The sequence below is a fragment of the Perognathus longimembris genome, chromosome 4, assembly GCF_023159225.1.
Source record: "Perognathus longimembris pacificus isolate PPM17 chromosome 4, ASM2315922v1, whole genome shotgun sequence".
Classification (NCBI taxonomy): domain Eukaryota; kingdom Metazoa; phylum Chordata; class Mammalia; order Rodentia; family Heteromyidae; genus Perognathus; species Perognathus longimembris.
This window is the reverse complement of record NC_063164.1, coordinates 6,849,634-6,872,533: the sequence shown is the minus strand read 5'-3', so window position 1 is coordinate 6,872,533 and position 22,900 is coordinate 6,849,634. Positions and strand designations below refer to the sequence as shown.

General features: G+C 49.2%; 1 protein-coding gene across 1 annotated transcript; it reads right to left on the bottom strand.

The window, feature by feature from the left end:
• Positions 1 to 5,370: 5,370 nt before the first annotated feature.
• Positions 5,371 to 22,616, bottom strand: LOC125350825 (sp110 nuclear body protein-like). The gene is made up of 10 exons (XM_048345725.1): positions 22,304 to 22,616; positions 19,721 to 19,889; positions 17,470 to 17,715; positions 16,217 to 16,273; positions 13,262 to 13,411; positions 10,162 to 10,354; positions 7,371 to 7,558; positions 6,891 to 6,989; positions 6,409 to 6,551; positions 5,371 to 5,733 (listed from the first exon to the last, which is right to left on the bottom strand). The coding sequence occupies exons 1-10, from the start codon at positions 22,508 to 22,510 to the stop codon at positions 5,674 to 5,676; spliced, it is 1,512 nt and encodes a 503-aa protein (XP_048201682.1). The 5' UTR covers positions 22,511 to 22,616; the 3' UTR covers positions 5,371 to 5,673.
• Positions 22,617 to 22,900: the final 284 nt, after the last annotated feature.

The following is a 22,900-nucleotide window of genomic DNA, read 5'->3' as shown; positions in this document are numbered from 1 at the left end:
GAGACGGAAAAGGATGCCTAAGCATTAGAACCTTGACCTGTGTCGGCACGGTTGCGCTGAGTACTGAGAACACATCCCTCAGACCTTCCTTTTGGAGGACTCTTAGATGCACACTCCCTTGGACAAAGACCCAAGCCCATGTCTCCAGTGTGTTTGACTTCCAACCAAGGCGATCTAAAATGGGCCACTGTCTACTCAATCTGTTCCTTGTGACTTCACGGATCAGAGAGCCGGAAAACCACACAGGGAGGCGGGCGCTTCCGTGCACTCTCTCATTGATCTCTTGTCAGAGCCAAGCCAACCCTGATGACCTTGAACTTGTCCTCTGAGCACTGAACTATCTCAGACTGGCTGAGGTCAGAGGCAACAATGCAAGCCTCTGTCTACCTGGTCATTTTCTCTTTGCCCCATTTGTCACCATCATCAGCACAATAGTGTCCCAGAAACGGAGGAAAAGGATCCAATATTTCTTCCTTCGCAATCATCTACGGGGCCTCTTCTGGGGGTCATTTTCTAAGGAATGTGAGCCTTGCTGGTGTTGGCCAGCAGCCCCGTGCTGCATGCTGGCTGGTGCTTTGCGGGTTCAGCTAAGTGTTGGAGAAAGGATTGCTCTCCCCTTGTCCCTGGTGGCGATCAATGCTTAACAGGGTGTCTGCTGGCCACCCATGTTGGTTCAGTGAAGTGGAGGATTGATTCTGGCTTTAGCATCTGTTATGTTCAAGAACATTTGCTTGTTCCTCGCAGAGGGTCCTCATCCTACTCTGGCCCCTGTTTGAGTCTGCACCCCTGCCCCAGGACCTCGGCAAGGGTTTCCTTTGCCTTCTTTTGTCTGTCACTCTGATGTTACTCACTGACCTAGCAAGCACAGCGATGACCCCTCATCCCGACAGAGCAAACACTGAAGCCGAGAACCCAGTCCTTACTCATTTGGTGCCAGCAAGTGTTCGGGTGAGGCCAATTCTGATAATCACAGATTTCTGGGAAAGGGGTATTTTTCTTTGCTCCAAATACGGTGCTTTTCGGGATGGTTTTGCATTCGCTCTGTGTGTGTGTGTTCACGCGTGCACACACGTGTGCACGTTGGTACTAGAACTTGAACTCAGAGCCTGGGCACTGTCTATCCCTTAGCTTTTTCCACTCAAAGCTGGTGCTCTACCACGTGAACCGCAGCTTCACTTCTGGCTTTTCTGGTGGTTTTTGGAGATAAGAGTCTTATAGACTTTGCCTATCTGGTCTGGCTTTGACTTGAGATCCTCAGATCTCAGCCTCCTGAGCAGCAAGAATTCCGGGGAGGACTCACCGGCGCCAGGCTCAGCGCTGTAACCTTTGTTCCTGGCCCTGGGACAGAGCTACAGAAGCAAATTCCAGAGCCCTGTGCTGCCAGGGGCTGTGGTCAGGACAGGAGCAGCAGGGGGTGGTTTAAACAAAAACTCAGCCGTTCTGGATGGGTAACTCCAGTCCTGTGGGACACACCTGGTGGGGTGGAGGACCTGGCTTTCCCTCACCCTGAACAGGCGCCCCGATTGGCTTTCGGAAGAACTAGCAGAACATCACAGATAGGTGTTGGGCCTGTAAACTTTTCCGCAGCACACACTGAATTAATTGGTCTCATTTCAGGGTCTTTCATTGTAAAGCCACGTCAGCATTTTTTTTTTTTTTTGGCCAGTCCTGGGCCTTGGACTCAGGGCCTGAGCACTGTCCCTGGCTTCTTCCTGCTCAAGGCTAGCACTCTGCCACTTGAGCCACAGCGCCGCTTCTGGCCGTTTTCTGTATATGTGGTGCTGGGGAATCGAACCTAGGGCCTCGTGTATCCGAGGCAGGCACTCTTGCCACTAGGCTATATCCCCAGCCCCACGTCAGCATTTTTGACCACCTGTCCTACTGCATGGGAAGTCAGGGGCACTTCACGCTGCTTGCCTCGCATGCTCAAAGCTCTGGGATCGATTCCCACGACCATACCAAAATTAAAGTATTTTTTTAAAAAAAAGGAAAAGAAAAGCCAGGTGTCAATGATTTGTAATCGTAGCTACTCAGGCAGCCGAGGTCTGAGGATCTTGGTTCAAAGCCAGCATGGACAGGCACTTATTTCCTGTGAGACACTCATTTCCAATTAACCACCCAAGAAACTGGAAGTGGAGCTGTGGCTCAAGTGGTAGAGTGCCAGCCTTGAGAAAAACACTCCAGGACAGCACTCAGGCTCTGAGTTCAAGCCCCTAGATAGGCCCAATTTAAAAAAAAGGAAGTCAGAGACTGGTTGTTTTCTTATGTAAAAAGGTCTGTAGGGATAATCCAGGACTAAGTGGCAGCTCTGCAGCTAGCAGGCTCCTGGCTCTTCCACTCTACCACAATTAGTGTGCTAATCATGACCCAAAATGGCCACAGGTGCTCCTAGCAACACCGTCCAACTCCAGACCGTGGGAGGAAGGGGAAGAAAGAGTCTAGACATTTTATAGGAATTATGTAAAACTTTTTTTTTTTTTTGTGCCAGTCCTGGGGCTTGGACTCAGGGCCTGAGCACTGTCCCTGGCTTCTTTTTGCTCAAGGCTAGCACTCTGCCACTTGAACCACAGCGCCACTTCTGGCCATTTTCTATATATGTGGTGCTGGGGAATTGAACCCAGGGCCTCTTGCCACTAGGCCATATCCCCAGCCCCTTGTAAAACTTTTTTAAAGCATCTAACTTTAGGGCTAAAATCTCTCCACTTAGCTTTAAAGAGCGGTGGGAAAAAGTTTTAGTTGGGTGACAGTGTCTCCAGCTAAAAGTTGGGGTTCTTCATGCTAAGAAAGCAAGAATAGACACTGGGAGGCCATATTATTTCAAGGACCATTTTCCTCTTAAACTATAAAGAAAGACAATGAATGGGCATGATCACCACACACAAATACTCGGCATGTCAATATTCTGTGCAAATAGAGTTAAGTGTTCAGGATCCAGAAAGCTCGACTGTGTCACATTTCAGCTGCTAGAGAGAATGGCATGGCCCAGGAGAACAGCAAACCCCTTCACACACGAGGTTAACACACCGGGTAAATCCGAGCGAGTCTGAAGCAGCAGAAGGAAACAAATTCTTGCACAAGTTTGCTTGTAGGGCTTTTGGTTTTTGCTTTGCTTCTGTGTGCAGGTTCCCCCCCGCACAAGGCGATGGTTCTTTGAACTAGACAGTCGGGAGAGGTTTCTTGCATCGTGTCTACAGACCATCTCCTCTCTGGGGAACTTCCCAAGCCACTGCCCAAGGACACATGTGGAACTCTATGCCCAAGACCAGGATCTTTGAGGCCGCTGGTCTGCCTTTCTTTCTTCTTCCTTCAGTCATGGGGCTTGAACTCAGGGCCTAGGTGTGGTCCGAGCTTTTCTGCTCAGTGCTAGCACTCTACCACTTTGAGCCACAGTGCCACTTCTGGCTTTCTGGTGGTTAATTGGACATGAGTCTCATGGACTTTCCTGCCCAGGCTGGCTTTGGGCACCATCCTGAGTTCAGGCACGAGCCATCAGCGCCTGGCTTAAATCTGCCTCTTTTTTCCTTGGGTCTGATCTCTGGGGCCATCCTCACCTTCCAACTGGACACCTGTCCTGGTAGCCCAGAACTTCCCAAGCTGGGGGCTCCGCCATGCCCTGGAGCGGGGCAGGGTCTGGTACGCGTCTGCACAGGGAGACGCCAAGGCCACAGATATGTCCTGTAATGGAGGCTGCAGTTCTATTTCTATAGTTAAGTGCTGACAGACTTGAGGTGCTTGTTATCACCCCACATGTGGGCAGGTCAAATAAGTACATGCAAGCCCATTCTTGCCCCAGGGGGTGAGGGAGTTCAAACCAGACCAGCCATGATCCCAGCAAGACGTTCTACCTTGGCTCCAATCTAATAAAACACCATTTTCTACCTCCTGTCTCTGTGTGTGTACGCGCACGCGCGCGTGTGCCTCTTTTCACCCTGCACTAGGAGACTAGGTAAAGGTGCCCTTCCCGCCGTAGCCAGTCATGTGGTGTTGTAAATCAGGTTATTAACTAATGTTCTGGATTTTAAAGAACTTTATTTTATCCTGGTTACAAAAGTAAGAGTCGCTGTAACAATTCTAACTGTACATAAATACAGACATGCCTATTCGTCCCAGGTGATTCTTTCAGGTATTTTTCTAGGCACAGGTCCCCGGGTTCACATCAACTGAGCCAGGATCTTTCCACACACTTTTTTGGAGGGGTGCTGCTGGTGGGGCTTGAGGTAAGGACCTGGACACTGACCGTGAGCTTCTTTTGCTCGAGGATAGCACTTGAGTCACAGGTGTTCTGGCTTTTTGATAGTTTACTGGAGATAACTGTCTTAGGGGCTCTAATTTGAGACCCTCAGATCTCAGCCTGGAGTAGCTAGGATTCCTGGTGTGAGCCCCCAGAGCCTCTTCTTGTAAAGCCAGTCTCATTAGATGGGGGCCATACTACTAGGGCTTCAATGAACTTCAATTACGTCCTACAGTTGTACCTCCAAATAGGATCACTGGATTAAATTTCTACCCTCTTACTACTATGCATTCAACATCAGTGTCAGTGGGAGATATTTAAGCCACAGCAACATCCACGAATTCAAGTATTTAAGAACCCCCTCTGTAGATGTACCAGTCTATTTTGTGAGATGGATGGAATTTGAAAGCTACACTGAACATCAATTCCACCCAATTCCCGTCCTTATGGGCATGGAAAGCCAAGGGCTGTAGATCACACCTATAATCCTCGCTACTCAGAAGGTTGAGATCTGAGGATCAAGGTGCAGAGCTAGACCAGGCAGGAGAGCCTGCAAGACTTTTAAATCTCCAATTAATTACCAAAAAGCTGGCAGTGAAGGGGTGGCTCAACTGGTAGAGCACCAGCTAAAAGCCTAAGGGACAGAGGCTAGGCACCCCAGTACACACACACACACACACACGCACGCACACACACACACACACACACACGCACACACACACACACACACCCCAGCATGTTAAGATGCTTTATACATTCAGTAGCACCAGGGACCATTATGTTAACTGTTCAATGGAAGCGGGTGCTGGTGGCTCACCACGGAAAGCTGAGAGCTATTCCTAGCTACTTAGAGGCTGAGATCTGAAAAAAATCTCAGTTCAAAGCCAGCCTGGGCAGGCAAGCCTATAAGACATCTCCAAATCTGGATCCCTCTGCATATCACCTTGACAATAAAATTAAAATAACAAAACAACCCCCCCCAACACACACACACAAAGAAGCCAAAAGTGGAAGTCTGGCTCAACTGGTGGAACACTAGCCTTGAGCAAAAAAAGAAAAGAAAAAAGCTCAGGGACAGCAGCCAGGCCCTGAGTTCAAGCCTTTGGGCCAGCACAAAACTAAACAGAAACAAGAACAACACAAACAACACAACTTTGAATGCAGCCAAAGGTGAGGCTGGTGTCTGGGAAACAGATGTGCACAGCCTCTGCCGGAAGTTCCCATGTAATGGAAGGCTCATGAGCTGGACCCACGTCGCAAGAACTTGTCCTGATTTTTGCCTCAAGGAGTCATGCGACTCCTGGTCCCAGATCAATGGCGATAGCAGAGGCCTGAGCACGCAGCGGCAAGCTGGAGAGGTTGGTGGGGGGCCTCGCGGTTACCGGGGGAGCGCCTTCAAACGTGCGGCCTGCCAGAGGCCGGAGAACACACGCGCGAGGAATTCACCTGCGAGCGGCCTTTCGCTTGATCGTTACTTTTGATGGACAGAACAAAAGTTTCTTCTGAAAGACAGAGGTGATAAGGACAGGTTATTCTGGAAGCTCCTTATTAAAGTCCCCCCCTTCCTGATAAACACCTGCGTCTGGATACCAAGCTGGCTCTGATGGAACGCCATCCCCCAATCCATTCTTTTGGGGCTCACTTGATGATAAAATAATTGCTTTTCCCCTTCTAATTTAAGCCATGCCTTTTCTTTTCCCCATCTTCTTCCAATGTTTTTTATTTCTCTTCCACTTCTTTAAATAAAACCCTTATAATTGAATCCCTGGGATGATTTGCTGAATTATTACTGAGTGGGGATCACAAAGCTTATGAGCTCCGCAGGCGTGGGACGGGAAGGGCATGAGGGGGCTGGGAGAGGCGGTCCGTGTGGGGATGCTTCCCTCACGAGCTGGGCCTTCACAGGGGGTTCCTGGGGCGTGGGTGTAGCAGGCCAGGTTCTGAGATGGCTCCTGGTCTCCAAACCTTTGGCCTGCCTTTACATTCTCACCGTAGCTGATCTGCATGTGAGGAGTTCAACGGCAGCCCCCACCTGCATTCTGCTCTGAGCGTGGAGCTTTTGCTAACTCTTACTGTCGGGTCAGAATTGGGCATTTCTTCACATTTCTGCCACAGCAGTTCTACTCATGCTTCTGGGCCGCAGGCCCCTCTGGCTCTGTCCCTGGTTAAGAGAATACCTCCATCAGGCATCTTAAGGTCTGGCCCCTGCAGCGCACGCTCTTCTTCCAGTCTTTTGACTTCTTCCTCTTCCCTTCAATGACAAACTCGTCAGGTGTGAGCCAGACGCCTTCCTCATTCTGAATGCACTTCTCTGAAGAACCTACGAGAGACCACAGACCATTCTAGGCCCCTCACCCCTGAGCTCCTGCCTGGCTCTCCCACCTCCCCAGGCCAATGCGAGAACAGCAGCATGCACGTCTATCTTCAGGTAGCAAGAACATGGTGACCAGCGTTGTAGAGTCCACAGATAACTTCCGGGGGGATGGGAGAGGTCCAGGACGCTGGGGAAAGGCTTGGAAATTCTACCTCAGGAGGGATTTCTCTCAGCAGTCTCCCCAGCAGGGTCTCTTTCCTGATCAGTTTCATACATGGCCACTCTCTCCCCTTCCTGTGTTTCCTCCATCCCAGGATTCAAGGAGCAGATGAGCAAGCAACGCACCTTGCTGCATCTTCTCCTTATATAAAACGCCCCTGGCATCGCCACAGGTCACCGGCAGCGTAGGGGCGAGGAAATCCACAGCATCCTCGTCCCGTTGTTCTAAAAGTAGAAGAGAATGGTTCGGTTACCCAGCCTTCACTCACTGACTCGGGAGAACCGGCCTCGCAGGAACTGCAATGAAAATCCCAACACACAGAAGCAGAAATGCAATCAGGAGAGACGCTCTGGTGAGTACACAAGCCTTCCATGTTGAGTGCCAGATGAGCTGGGAACAGATTCGTCTCCAGCAAATGAACCACCATGACCCGGACATCAGCCAAGGTCTTGGGAGAACACTCGGGGCTTCCTGGCGGTGTGCAAGCCCACCGGCCATCACAAACGCTCGCTAGCCTTATAGCCTTTACCCATCCACCTGCCCCGCGCAGGAGGCCCCCCCCCCCCCCCCAGCCACCACAGGGCAGATCGCGCCCTCATCCTTACCCTCTGCTGAGGACTTGGGAGCACCGTGCATCTTCGAGTCCCCGGTGGAGTGGGAGTCGTCCTTCCTCGTTGTGTCCTGCTCCACCACTCGGACCTTCTCCTGGACTCCTCGCCCGGATGAAGCTGCCCAGGCCAAGAGTGGCTTGTGAAGTTTCCTTCCCCCAGCTGGCATCCTCCCTTCCTGTTTCCTGTCCCACCCTCCGTGAGCATTCTGCACCTCACTCCACTTCTCCACTCACTTCCCTCTTGGTGCATCTTCCTTACTCCGAATTGTACTTTTATTATTTTGGGAGTGGTCCTGGGGCTTGAACTCAAGGCCTGTTCCTGAGCTTTTCTGCTCAAAGCTTGCACTCGCCCGCTTGAGACACAGCTCCACTTCTGGCTTTTTCCTGGTTCATTGGAGATAAAGTCTCACAGGCTTTGGGGCTGGCTCAAGCCTCATTCTCAGATCACCACTTCCTTAGTGAGGAGTTCACTGGAGGAGCGAACCACCAGTACACCGCTTTTCTCTTTGTGTGTACACACCCGTGTGAGAGAGGAAAGTTCATTTGGAAAGGAATAGTTTCAGGAGACAGAAAGTGGATTATCTCAAGGGTGAGAACGATCCTTTTGTCTTTCTCAGGTGGCTCAGTGGTAGACTCTCAGTCTTCCTTTTTGTCCTTCCTCCCTTCCACTTCTTTTTGGGCCTCCCACATTAGAATGCCGGCTCCACAAGGGCAGGGGCGTGTGTGCTTCGTGCTTCGCTTCATGAAACCGAACATGCCCTTAGCGTTAAGCATCTTTGGTGAATGACTGGATAACCGGCAGCATGGGCTTGGGGGTTTTGGGTTTTTTTTGGTCAGTTGTGGGGCTTGAACTCTGGGCCTGGGAGCTGTCCCTGAGCTTTGTTGCTCAAGGCTAATGCTCTACCACTTTTGAGCCACACACAGCGCCACTTCCGGTTTTCTGGGGGTTAACTGGAGATGAGAGTTTCATGGACTTTCCTGCCCAGGCTGGCTACAAATCCGATCCTCAGATCTCAGCCTCCTGAGGCCATTTGTGAGACTTCCGACAGAGGGAGGGGAGGGGAGGGAAGGGGAGAGGGAAGGGAAGGGGAGGGGAGAATGCCAAGGAAAGACAAAAATTCAGAGCGCCACAGATGCTTTTTATGCTGCACATAACGCTCCTTCCACGCACTGGAAAGGAACGCTGGCAAGCGGGCAGGAGCTGGGGGAGAGTTCCACGCTCCGGGGCACTAAATCCAATTCCACTTTGGAATCTGCTTGTGTATTTCAATTTCCTTTACTTATTCCTCCTGCCTTGTCCTAATCATGTCACCCGAGTCTCAGGATTGTCACCTCAAGCTCCATTTCTTCCTTAAGGTAAGAGAACAGCTCCTTCCTCGAATCCTAGTTAACCAGGAGGCTGAGGGTCGACGTTAAAACCAGCCTGGGCTAAAACGTCCATGAGACTCTGACCTCTGATTAACCAGCGAAAGCTGGAAGCGGAGCTGTGGCTCAAGTGGTACAGCGCCAGGCTTAAGTTTGACTGCTCTGATTCTCCCGCTTACCTGTTGGAAGCCTTTTTTTCTGTCTTCTTCTTGAAGTTGACCAGATACATTTCTTCTTCTTCTTTTCTGGGAGGGGGGGAAAGAGTATTATTTTATGGCTGTAACTATTGACCCACCAGATATCAATATTTTTTATTTTGTTGGTTTTTATTTTTTCCCTTGAGATCAAGTCTCACTATGTAGCCCAGGCTGATCTCAAACTCCCAAGTCTCCTGTCTGTGCTTCCCAAGTGCTTGGATTACAGGCGGCTGCACTGTAACCGGCTACCAATGCTTTCTATCACTTTTGAGGAGACAAGACATCCGTGCAACCTTTTTGAAAAAAAAAAAAAAAAAGCACTCTATTTTACCTGGAAATGAGAGTTAAAAATGTAACAGAGAGCTAAATATCTAGCATTAAAAACATGTCACTCAGGGAGGTGACACTGATCAAGATGCACTGTATTCATAAACTACTGTGGTAAATGCCACCTCCTTTGAACAACAACTTAAGTAAAAATATGCCACTCTTTCATATTAATCAGTGTTTGTAAGATGACAAGAAATGACAAAGGTTAAGTCATGGATACTAAAAGGCTTTCTTAGCTGAAATTCAAAGCCAGATATTACACAAGAAGACAAATTTGACTGCTTAAAATATTTAGATGGGGGCTGGGGATATGGCCTAGTGGCAAGAGAGCTTGCCTCGTATGCATGAGACCCTGGGTTCGATTCCCCAGCACCACATATACAGAAAATGGCCAGAAGTGGCGCTGTGGCTCAAGTGGCAGAGTGCTAGCCTTGAGCAAAAAGAAGCCAGGGACAGTGCTCAGGCCCTGAGTCCACGGCCCAGGACTGGCCCCCCCCCAAAAAAATATATATATTTAGATGGCCTCATCTCAAGAAACACCCTTGATTCATAGCTGGACACAGATTCTCAGCCATGCTGATAAGACCCTCAGGTGTACAGAACTTGGTTCTTGGAGAAGTGTGAAAAATCCTTTTAATATGTGTGTTTACATAATTATATATATGTAGCAAAATTTATATATACACACATACAGAATATATATGTATATATAACTTATAAAATTATATGTGCACACATACAGGATATATACAATACAGTATACACACATATATATGACAGTGTACAAAAACAACACACTATTAAACTATTATTAAACTATTATGAACTATTAAACTATTATTAAACTATTATGAGGAGGTTTGTGACTAGGGAAAAAAAACTGAAAGGGGTCCTCAGGGCAGTGATGACAATGACACAAGTTTAACAAATGAAGACTTCAAGTACAACAGACCTGATTGAGGTTTCTGGTGGGTGAGCTCTGAGGCGTGGAGTCCCAAGTCTTTACCGTGGGTGGTTCTTGGTGGGGTGCTGGGCGTCTTCTGGGGTGTTGTTCCTTCATTCTTTTCTGAAGTCTCATGGCTGGTCTCTGAAGAAAAGAACCAATGGTGTTGGGTGCTGGTGGTTCACACCTGTCCTCCTAGCTACTCAGGAGGCTGAGATCAGAGGACCACCATTTGAAGCCAGCCTGGTTAGGGAAGTCTGTAAAACTCTTAGCTTCAGTTAATCACCAAAAAAGTCAGAAGTGGAGTTGTGGATCAAGTGGTAGTGCACTTGCCTTGAGCAAAAAAGCTCAATGATAGTACCCAGGCTGAGTTCAAGCTCTAGAACTGGCATACGCACACATGCAAACACGTGCATGCACGCACACATACACACACACACACATTTGTCCTTTCCAATAAGAAGTTCCAAGGGGGAATCTCCCCAATACCCTAGGAAGAATACAGAGTGGAGGGAGAATACAGAGTACAGAGGGAGGCTCCTTCTGCTCCTGCCAGACTTGGTGCATGTCCTGTCACTGCACCTGTCTGCCACTAGGGGGAGGAGCTGAGCAAGGCTGCTCAGCCGGGCTCCACCTAGAGGAGTCACCTGGGCTGGGTGAGGCTCTGGGGGTGGACTCTGACTCTGGCAGGATTCACCTTTTCTATTATTTCAGCCTTTGGAGACTGACAGAGAGAGCACAGGCTGTTAACACCGCTGCTGCACACTTCCCAGCAGGTGCTCACACTCCAGCAAGAGTCATTGTATCCTGCACTGCTACTTGATCCCCTCAGAAATCCAGGCTCAGGAAAGCGTCCTTGACAAATGAGCAAAAAGAGATACTTTCTGTCCTCGAATACTCGTTTCTACTACACTCCGTGAGAGAGTGGATAGAACGCTGAAGTGTTTCTTTCTCAAGAAAAACCCTTGTGCAGCTGAGTTACAAGCTTATTGTATGTTTCAAATGAGCCAATATTTTCCAAATGTACATTTCCAAATGTATTTTATAAAACTTTGCATGACACAGTATATTCTACTGATGCAAGATGACACAACATATTCTATTGTGACATTATAAAATTCCACTGACATAGTTTCAGAGTCTGTTATAACTAACCACCAAGCAAACTACCACTGGACTGGGAATGTGGCTTAGCAGTAGAGTGTTTGCCTAGCATGCGTGAAGCCCTGGGTTCGATTCCTCAGCACCACATACACAGAAAAAGCTGGAAATGGCACTGTGGCTCAAGTGGTAGAGTGCTAGCCTTGAGCAAAAAGAAGCCAAGGACAGTGCTCAGGCCCTGAGTTCAAGCCCCAGGACTGTCAAAAAACAAAGCAAAAACAAAAACTACCACTGTTGCCAGGTGCTAGTGGCTCAATCCTAGGTACTCAGGAGGCTGAGATCTGAGAATTGTGGTTTGAAGCCAGCCTAAGCAGATCAAATTGTGACTCTTATTTCCAATTAACCAGCAACAAAGTTGGCACTAGACACATGGCTCAAGTGGTAGAGCACCAGCAGTGAGTGGAAACAGTCAATTGTGAGCAGGAAGCCCTGAGTTCAAGTCCTAGTCAGTACTGGCACACCAAGAGATGACCACCACATTTTGAGTTTTGTTTCTGTGCCAGTACTGGGGCTTGGATTCAGGAACTAATGCTCTAACATTGAGGCACAGCTCCACTTCCAGCTTTCTGGTGCTTAACTGGGAGATGAGAGTCTCACAGATTTTCCTGCCTGGGCTGGCTTTGAACCATAATCAGATTCACTCTCCTGAGCAGCTAGGATTATAGGCATGAGCCACTGGCATCTTGTTGAGTTTTGACGTAGGGTTAAAGATAAGTACTCAGTCATCTACAAGGGCTGTTAAAAAAATACTCTACACCTCTTTCAATTGCAAGTCCGTGCGAGGCTGGATTTCCTTCTTCAACCAAAGCCACAGATCACAACTGATTGAAAGCAGAAGCAACTCTAAGACTCTTAGCTATCTTTCATAAAGCTAGACATAACTGATTTGCAAAATTATGAAATACCACTCCTTATCAACTTTTTTGTTTTGGAGAATGTTATTTTTCACAAAAACTTATGTTACCAGATCATTTGTTTACTACTGTTACTTTAAAAGAAATCAACATTTGAAAATTATTAATTTAAATTTCTAGTAAGATAAAAACAAGCATAAACCAAAATGCTTTGGGGTTTTCAGTAATGTTGTTGTTGTTGGACATGGGGCTTGAACTCAGGGGCTAGGTGCTGTCCCTCAGCTTTTTTTTGGTCAAGGCTATCACTCGACCACTTTGAGCTACAGCTCTTCTGGTTTGCTGGGGGGGTTAACTGGAGATAAGAAAGAGTCTTATGGACTTTCCTACCCGGGATGGTTTCAAACCACGATCCTCAAGCTCTCAGTCTCGTGAGCAGCTGTGAGCTGCTGGCACCGGGCACTTCAGGAATTTTTAAGACCATTAAGAAGTCCTGAGACCGCCTGACATCACAGCTCAGAGGAGCTGTCTCTGTGGAGATACCTCTTTAACAAAACTCCTCAGATGCAACCGACCACTGCCTTTTGTCCCTCTCACCACACCGTATCCTCCTCCTCCTCCTCCACGCTTCTCATTCCTTCTACTACATTTCTATATCTATCTATCTATTTTTTGTCAGTCACGGAGCTGGAACTCAGAGCCTGGGTGCTGTCCCCTGAGCTTTTTCACTCGCGGTTAGTGCTCTAGCCCTTGGAGCCATAGCTTCCTTCTGGTTTCTGGTGGTTAATCGGAGATAAGAGTCTCAGACTTTCCTGCCCGGGGTTGGCTTTGAACTGTGATCCTCAGATCCACGCCTCCTGAGTAGCTAGGATGACAGGTGTGAGCCAGCTGCGCCCAGCTCTTTCTACTATTCTATTTTTCTGTATACCTAACATCCTTCCTGCCTGCGCTCCGCCCCCCCCCACCAGCCCCCACCTGCTTCAGAAAAGACCTTTCACTACTGAGCCATTCAAAGGGCAGATTCCATTGTCAGCCTTACCCTCTGCGGTGGGTGTCTGGGCACGGTCAGTCTTTGCCTCTTGGAGCCTGTCTAGCACGTTCAAGTCCTGGGTGAAGTCGTCTCTCCTTGGGGTCCCCTGGTTCACTACTTGGAGCTCCTCTTGGATTCCTTGCTCAGGTGACAGTGCTTCTAGACCAAGCAGAGATTTATGAATCCTTCTAACTGGGGTCCCAGGTAAATCTCTCCCCCCTTTCATTAGCAACTTCTCATGTCCAGCCTCTTCTCTTCCAGATCTCGGTGCCCCTATACCTCATGTGTCTCTTACTGTTTCTCTATAATTATCCCCCGTCCCCCTGGTGTTGTGTACATTTCTTTCTCCTCACAAAATGTCATCTCTTTTTCCTTCAGATACCATCGGTTGAAATTAACCAGATAAATCTGGGGGAGTCCCGGAGTGAGCCAGGCTTATTTCCTGATTCTTGTTTGTGTGAAGCGCTACTGGGTAAGGTGGCCACATCAGAGAACACAGCCAGTCACGTGGTCTGCTTAGGCCCAGGGCGGGGGAAGCACCTTACAAACAGCATGGTGTGATGCAGAAGTGATGCAAAAGTGGGGGAAATGGCGGAGAACTGAAAGAGAGGCAGATGGCAGTAGGGGCATGGAGGAGTGCGGCTAGCACTGAAGAGGATCTGTAATGCCAGGCTGTAGACCTGAGTCTCTGTCACTGCAGAAAGACGACACTGCCCTGGCCTTGGAAGACGATCCCCACCCTGGCCGGCCACACAGGGCGGGCCTCCCAAGACCTTTTCCAGATAGCTAGAGACCACTTCCGGTGGAAGTGGGCGTGGCTAAATGCTGGTGTGCCCCAGGCCTGGCAGGAAGTTCAAACATGCAAGTATTAAAGCAGACTTGGGGGTGGGGTGGGGGGGGGGGTTGTCTTTAAATTGGGCAAGTCTGGTTAGTTTTTTTCCCATTAAAAAAAGTTAAAAAACAAAACAAAACAAAAAAACAACTTCAGAAAAGATGCCAACTCTTCTAAGAAGAATATTACCCTTTTTTTGTGGGGGGTCCTGCAGCTTGAACTCTGGGCCTGAGCACTGTCCCTGAGCTCCTTTTTGCTCAAGGCTAGTGCTCTACCACTTGAGCCACAGCGCCACTACCAGCTGTTTCTGTGATTAACTGGGGATGAGTCTCACAAACGTTCCCGCCCAGGCTGGCTTCAAACTGCGATCCTCAGATCTCAGTAGCTAGGATCACAGACACGAGCCATGGGTGGCCTGCCATTGTTATTATTACCCTTTTTTTTTTTTTTTTGGCCAGTAGTGGGGCTTGAACTCAGGGCCTGAGCACTGTCCCTGGCTTCTTCCCGCTCAAGGCTAGCACTCTGCCACTTGAGTCACAGCGCCACTTCTGGCCGTTTTCTGTATATGTGGTGCTGGGGAATCGAACCCAGGGCCTCATGTATACAAGGCAAGCACTCTTGCCACTAGGCCATATCCCCAGCCCATACCCTTTTTAAAAGACAGAAGGTATGGATATTTTTTTCTGCTGTGACGGAGCCTCAGGTCTACAGCCTGGCATTACGGATCCTCTTCAGTGTTACCCGCACCCCTCCACGCCCTTCACCGCCGTCTGCCTCTCACTCCTTCAGTTCTCCGCCATTTCCCCCACTTTTGCATCTCTTCTGCATCACACACATGCCATCTGGGAGGTCAGCTGTGGCAGAGTGGTACAGTTCTAGCATTGAGCAAAAAAACTCAGGGACAGCATCTGGGCCCCTAGAACTGGCGCACGCGCACACACACACACACGCACACACGCGCGCGCACACACACACAGAAGGAAAGACAGGAGGGAGGGGGAAGGAAGCAAGGAACCAACCGTTTAACAATAATCTTTCATTTTCCTTCTCCTCAGCCCAATAATACTATTTTTAAGTGAAATATTATTTTATATTTAATCATCTTTATTTAAAAAAAAAACTACTAAAAAATCTTCAAAGATGTTTCAGAATTCAGAGAGAAAAAAATATATAGTATTGATGCTCTTATTGGTACTCTGACCAGCCTTTTCTGATTGCTGTGCTGGGGGAAATGAAACTTTGCTGATCTCCTGGCACTGCAGGCCTCCCGAGACACAGAAATGCCTATCACCCACGTACGTTGGCTTCACTTAGAATTTTCTCTTTCTATACCGCGAGAGTCAAATGTGTAGCCATTTGTCCAGTTAAAACGCCTCCTGTGTCCTCAGCAGGCAGAGCGGCTCCCAAGGGCTGCTAAGCCCTGAGGACCAGGCCAAGTGGACCTGTTTCTTTCTAGGACCTCACACATGACCAGGGATGAAGTCCTGAACTTGGACCTATCTTTACTGTCGGGATTTCCAAAGGATTTGGGGGAAGATCTAAAATCTTTTCCATTTCTTAGCTTTTCAATTCTTCCTTTAGTAGGGAGGAAGGATGGCCATCCACCCTACCTGTATAAACAGAGAATCCATCATGGCGGAAAAACCATCTCCCTCCCTCCCTCCCCTCTGAAATGTCATCTGCCATTTGAACAGGAAGATTCCTACTCACCTCCAGTTCATTCTTTTGGTTTATTTGTTTTGTTTTTGTTGCCAGTCCTGGGGCATGGACTCAGGGTCTGAGCACTGTCCCTGGCTTCTTTTTGCTCAAGGCTAGCACTCTGCCACTTGAGCCACAGCGCCACTTCCAGCTTTTTTCTATATATGTGGTGCTGAGGAATTGAACCCAGGGCTTCATGTATACAAGGCGAGCACTTTTACCACTAGGCCATATTCCCAGCCCACTCCAGTTCATTCTTTACACTGCACCAAACGGAATCTGGCCGAGTTTAACATCAGGTAAGTGACACGAGGAGGGGATACGCTGCTGCTTAGATCACTTCCCATCACAGGTGGGGTAAAATTCCACATACCTCCCCCAAACTGGCCGTACCTCATGCCAGCCTCCAGCCTCCCCTCATTTCCTTATCTTACCTTTTGGGCAACTTTTTTTCTTTGGGGTTGGCCAGATACATTTTTTTCTTTTCCTTCCTGGGGGGGAAAGGGATAAGGAATCTTTTTAGAGGTACACACTTAGATCTTCACTTGTGTGTGTCAGAGCAGCTTCTACATTCAACCTTCAAACCACAGGCCATGGAGGATTTTGGGAGAGGCTGTTACATAGGAGTAATAGGAGGAGACACTCTAAAGTAGCAAGAAACAGTCAGACAGAGACAGAGGGAGCGAGCATACAACTCAATTCTAGAAGTTAGGTTGGGAAATGAAGAAGAGCACAGGGGAGACATATCCGAACGAAGAAGGAACTGCACAAAGTGGTTTACGTGGGGCAGCAGGAACCCACAGATGAAGGGCCCACGGGTGCCATGGAGGACTGCCCCAGAGAGGACAGAGGCAGACAGGGTCAGGGTGTGGGAAGGGAGGGTGCTCTCATCTGACAAGAGACAGAGAGGAGAGGCAAGTGAAGAGGACGGGGCTGGTTTCCTAACACTACGGGTCTTGGTTACTGTCCTCCTGCCTCAGCCTCCCACGTGCGCCTCCATGCCTGGCTCCTAGAATTGCTCGAAAGGCCCTTGAGGAAAGGTGCAGAATTAAACAGAGCTGGGCATCATGGCTGTAGTCACATGGTGAAGGCTCATGATACAATATGGCTGGAACTGCAGAGAGCAGAGAGAAATCCACTCTGTCGGCATCTTCAGGAGGAACTCCTTTACCTTTTGCCAGGGTGCAAGGTGCTTCCTCGAAGCGCTTGCAATTCTTCCCAGGAGAGGCTGCCTATCAGAGGTGGGGACATGGGAAGGGCTAGCTCACCTTTTGCTTTTGGTGTTCTTGATGATTGAAATTAGGTTCTTTGTGCATGTGTGTGTGCCAGTCTTGGAGCGTGAACTCAGGGCCTGGGCACTGTCTCTGAGCTTAGTTTACTTAAGGTTAGTGCTCTTGCACCACAGACTCACTTCTGGCTTTTTTGTTCATTAGAGATAAGAATCTTAAAGACTTTCCTGCCCAGGCTGGCTTCAACCGGTGATCCTCAGATCTCGACCTCCTGAGTAGCTAGGATTACAGGAGTGAGCCACCAATGCCTGGTACATGGAAGGTTTCGCCTGCTACCACTTGAGCCATCATCCCACCGCAGGGAGGTCCAAATTAATAAGACAGGACCACAGTTTCCAGGGAACAGGGCCCGGGCGCTCCAGGCTGGGCGTGCCTGGGTGGTGGAGTGTCTTTCTTACCTGGATTGTTTTGTGCTTCCTGGATGGGTCCCGGGAGAGGCAGGGCAGGGTGGGAAGAGCTGGGCCGTTCCTGTAGGATCTTGTTGATTTGCTCTGAGGCTGCTTGGAGCTCGCTGACTCCAGGCATACACAGTAGGGAGCTCAGTGAGGGTGGATGGGGTGCAGGCAGCTGAGGGGTCTGCGGGGAGCTCCCTTCTACCAAGCCACTTGGGGTGGTTCTGCTCCAGTGCTCGTAAGATGCAACGACTGCGGTTGGGGGAAGGAGAACACGTCAGCACCCTTGAGACTCAAAACAGCCCAGGAAGGGGATTCTAGGGGATCAATGCCTGACTCTGAATAGGCTGGGACACTGACATAGGCCGTCCTTGCCTAGCGCAGAGCACTGCCATCGGAGCTGTCCATCTCTGGCCCCTTTCTGTTTCATTGATTTCATCTGGCTTTCAGTGCTACAATAACTGCATCGGGTCTCAGATCTACTACCGAAAGTTAGAACACATAAAGTCGAGTTTGACTATGTACCTAGGGATTCTTCTTTAATTCTGGTTTCACAGAGGTAAGTCAATTATAAAAAAAGCTATGTCTTTAACAGAAGTTTGTGTTTGTGTGTGTGTGTGTGTGTGTGTGTGTGTGTGTGTGTGTTTATGCACCAGTACTAGGGCTTGAACTCAGGGCCTGGGCACTGTCCCTTAATCTTTTCTACTCAAGGCTGCCCCGCTACCACAGCTCCTCTTCTCATGTTTTGCTAGTCAGAGATAAGAATCTCATGGACTTTTCCTGTAACTCATCCGCACCAAGGGCTTTTGGGTTCTCAGATGAGCTTCACATATCCCTGAAGTTCTACGCTAATTCCATGTGGCCAGGAGAATGGGTTCCCATACTGCTGCACCTGCTCAGAGGTGAACTTTCCCCTTAGCTCAAGGAACCATTTTCTCCTTCCTGGAGGAGCTTAGTGATGGCCAAGTCAGAGAACAGATGAGTGAGTTGTCCACAGTGGCGACTCCTCCAATGACTGTCCTTTCCTGCTCATTCCCGGCTAAGAGATCACTTTCTTCCAAACTTTCTACTCCTTTATTTATCCAGCTGGACAATGGGGATGCTGAATGTCACCCAAAGCCCACGTGTTAAAAGCTAGTCCCCCAGGGCGATGTCACAGAAAGAGGGTGGGAGACGGTTAGGAAGTGTCTGTGCCTTTGAAGGGGATTGTGGGCCCCTGATTTCTCCTTTCTCTGCCTTCTGGCCATCTAGTGAGCAGGTTTCCTTCACTACACACTCCTGGTCAAGATGTGCTGCCAAAGCAACCGGCTAGCCAATCATGGACTGGAGTCTACGTGACTATGAGCCAAAAGGAACCTCTTCTCTTTATAAGTGAACCCTCTCAGGCATTTTGTTCCAGTGATGGAAAGATGATCAACATGCCAGCCTTTCATTCATTCTCATTTACTCTATTCTTTCTCCTAACCTCTCTTTCCATGTCTGTCCAAGAGTCCTCCCTTATTCTCCACTACCTTTCTTTCTTCCCTCAGCCTGACAATCTGCCTTCCTACTATTCTTGTTTAGAATAGTGCTTATGATCTTTGGTCCTGGCCATTAGCAGATCCAAATAGGAATTCTGATTCTACTTCTAAATGGGCAAGTGACTTTATGAAAGTTACTTCTGAGCTGTAACTTCCTTCTCTACTAAGTGCAGCTGCTGATGACTTCACAGTTCTCTTGTGGCTCATGCCTTAGCTACTCGAAGGCTTAGATCTGAGGACTGAGGTTCAAAGCCAGCCCAGGCAGGAGAGTCTGTGAAACTCTTATTTCCAATAAACTACCCACCAAAAGCCAGAAGTAGAGCTGTAGCTCAAGTGATACAGCACTGGCCTTGAGCAAACTAAGCTCAGAGACAGCATCCAGGCTCTGAGTTGCATGTGTGGGTACATGTACACGCATGCACGCGCACACACACACACTCGCTACAAAGTGTGTGGGACAAGGTATTAACAAAAGAGGTATTTTTGTCTATTCCTATCCCTTCTCCTTCCCTCTACCTCTCCCTGCCAGACCTGGTTTCTGGGATTTCTGTCACCTACAGCATTTCCTGTAGATTGCCCAGTGCATTACATGGACCTCTGCCCCCCAGTTCACACAGTAGGTAAGGCAGAAATTAGGCTTCCCCTCCAGATGTGCCTTCCAGCACCTGGCCCGTCCCTTCCCAAGGAGAGTGCAAATCCCCTCTCCCCTGTAGAAAGCACTCAAGTAGGCACAGTACCGCTTCCAAAGCTCCTGAAAATGACCATGAGATCGGGATATTCACGCAGGTTACGCTGGCTGAACAGCGTCATCAGAAGCGACAGGCCAAACGTCTTCTCCAGTCTGGTGAGAACGTTGTGCACCACTCTGGACATGGGTACCAGGTTTCTGCAGGCTTCCAGCGATTCCTTTGGGAAGTCCATCGAAGGCATTAGTACAGATGCCTAGAGCCCCGAGCAGAGCTACACATGACAGGCATGAGCCACTAGCTCCTGGCTCCATTTTGTCTTTTTTTCCCTCCAGTCCTGGGGCTTGAAGTTAGAGCCTGAGTACTGTCCTTGAGCTTCTTTCGCTTAAAGCCTACCATTTGAGACATGGTGCCACTTCTGGCCTCTTTTGGTAATTTATGGGAGAGAATCTTTTGGTAATTTATGGGAGAGAAGAGTCTCAAGAACTTTCCTGCTCGGGCTGACTGTGAACCTTGCTCCTCAGATCTCAGCCTCCTAAGTAGCTAGGATTACAGGTGTGAGCCACCAGCATCCATCTCTATTTTAATCTCTTAAAGAGGAAATTTAACATCAACTGGAGTCAAGTTATCTAAATCAGAGAGGTCTCAGTCCTCACACATATTTGGATGCACAGTTATAGGAGTAAACAATCTGTCCTTCTTAAAAGTAATCCTTGAGACAGGCCCGGTGGTGGCTCACGCCTGTCTTCCTAGCTAAACTGGGGACGCTGAGATCTGAGGATCATGATTTCAAGGCAGCCTGGGCAGAAAACTCACTGAGATCTTATCTCCAATAAAGCAGCAAAAAGCCAGATGTGGATTTGTGGCTCAGGTGGTAAGAGTACAAGCCTTGCACAAAAAAATAAAAGCTGAGGGAGAGTGCCCCAGGGTTCAAGTCCTCTACTGATGCGTGTGTGCACGCACGCGCACGCATGCGCACACACGCAATTAAGTTTGCTTCACGAAGCTTATTTCTAAATACACTTGAGGGGTAAGGTTAGATTTCTTTTGGGGCGGGGGAGAAGTGCTGGTTTGAGTCCATCTTTCTTTGGACCCACACTCCTGTCTCAGCCTTCTGAGTGATGGGATTACAGGCATGCATTACTATGTCGAGCGGGGAGAAACTCGAGGGGAAGAAAGCAGAGAGTGAGAACACCACTGTATGGTTAATTCTCTGAGGCCAGAGAGGGACGCGTGGGTAATGGACAGAAGCGGGGGCAGACAATGGCTGTGGAATGCTCCTCAGCGCCCACGCTCACTTGACACTCAAGTGCGTTCTGGGGAATCTCAACCGTTGAGAGGATGCACGAAAGAAGAGACAGAGCAGGGAAGTATCGGCTCAGTGAGCCGGTGCTCTGGGTGCCAAGCAGTAGGGAAGAGCAGCAGGGAGCTGCCCGTACCGGGGGACGTCCTGTTTGGTAGAGAAGCTGGGCAATCAGCAATAAAAACGAATTAAATCAATGCCCTGTTACACTGAGGGCAGTGTCACCAAATGAAGGCAGGGATTTCTAGGCCACGGATTCACAATGGGGCTGCGGACGATGCAGGAGCCCCTCTGAGGAGCCCTGGCTGGTATGATCTAAAGAGGAAACTGGAGCTGCCAGGCCGGGATGGGGCAAAGATGCTCCACCACTGACAATTTCATGGGCCTCAAAGAAAACCCTTAAAAATCCTAAAATTAAGTGGACAGAGCGCCACTGACGTCCACAGGGCCGCATCTCCCAGTGTCTGCCTGCAAGCCAGCAGGGTAACTGGGAGCCATCAGCTTTTAGAAACTGGGTAGTCAGCCAGGCACCATGCCAGTCATCCCAGCTACTTAGGAGGCTGAGATGGGAGGCCCACCATTCAAAGCCAGCCCGGACAGGAACGGCCGTGACACTCTTATTTCCAATGAACCACCAGAAAGCTGCAAGTGGAGCTGTGGCTCAAGGGGTAGAGCGCCAGCTGTGAGCACAAAAGCGCAAAAATAGTGCCTGGGCTGAGTTCAAGCCTGAGGATCAGCAAAAAAAAAAAAAAGGAAGAAACCGGGATGGCCTGTGTATCATCCCAATTGGGCTGAATGGGCACCCCGTCACCAAACAGTGATAATCCCTTCAGAACGCATGAATGTGAAGTTATTTGCAGAATGGGTCTTTGTAGATGTAATTACGGATCTCAGATTGAGATGGACTTTAAAAGCAAGTGTCTTTTTACCGGGAGAAAAGGCAGTCTAGACACGGAAACAGGTTGAAGCTGTGTGACTCTATAGAGAGAAGACAAGGATTGCTACGAGCCACCACCAGTAACCCAGGCAGAGGAAAGGAAGGGGTTCTCCCCACAACTTCTAGAAGGAATCAATCTTGCCTTCGGACCTTCAGAACTGTGAGAATGAGTTTCAATTGTGTGAAGACACCTGACTCATGGTCGTTTGCCACAGCAGCCCCTAAGCTAAAACGAACACAACTCCGGTGGCGTCCTCTCTCCACACCGCCCCTCCCTCCCGCGATCATGAACGAGCCTGAGCTGCGGCTCCATGCTCTAGAAGCACCGGTGGCTGGGATCTGAGTCTACTTGGTGCAGGCTGGGCTCCCGTGGGAAGGGGTCCACAAAACTCACTCTGTACACCCTCTCGGTGATGAAGTTGTTGTCTCGGAGGGCCTCGAAGAAGGGGAAGGGCTTGTGGATGGCATAGGCGATCTCCAGCTTCTGGTATATGAAGTGCTGAAGCAGAGCCTTCTCTGTGGCCTTGGTTACAGTGAACATCCTACAGAAAGAGGCAGGCCGAGTAAACAGATGTGAGACTCCAGGGGGTGTGGGAAGCATCTGTGTCAAAGGAGCATCCCACGGTAGACATTCTGGTCCCCTTAGCTGTCCACAAAGCCACGTGTGCCTGAGAGACCTACAGGTAGGGGATACAAAGGCGGCCCCCAACCGTAGCACGTACAAATGCCAAAGGCGCCCCAGGAACATATGAGCCCAGCTCATAGCGTTCAGTATTTCCCACATGCCAGACTTGGTTGTAAGGTTTCCTGATTGTCCCAGACCCCTGCAGGATGTTACTAACCATGTAAGGGAAGAGGCCCCGGACACAGAGGTGTCTCGAGGCTCACTCTAGATCATGCCACTTGGATGTGGTACAGGTGGAAACAAATCCTGACCTCATGCAAGCTTACAGCTGTCCTATGTGCCACATGGGTTAAACCAGAAGGCCCA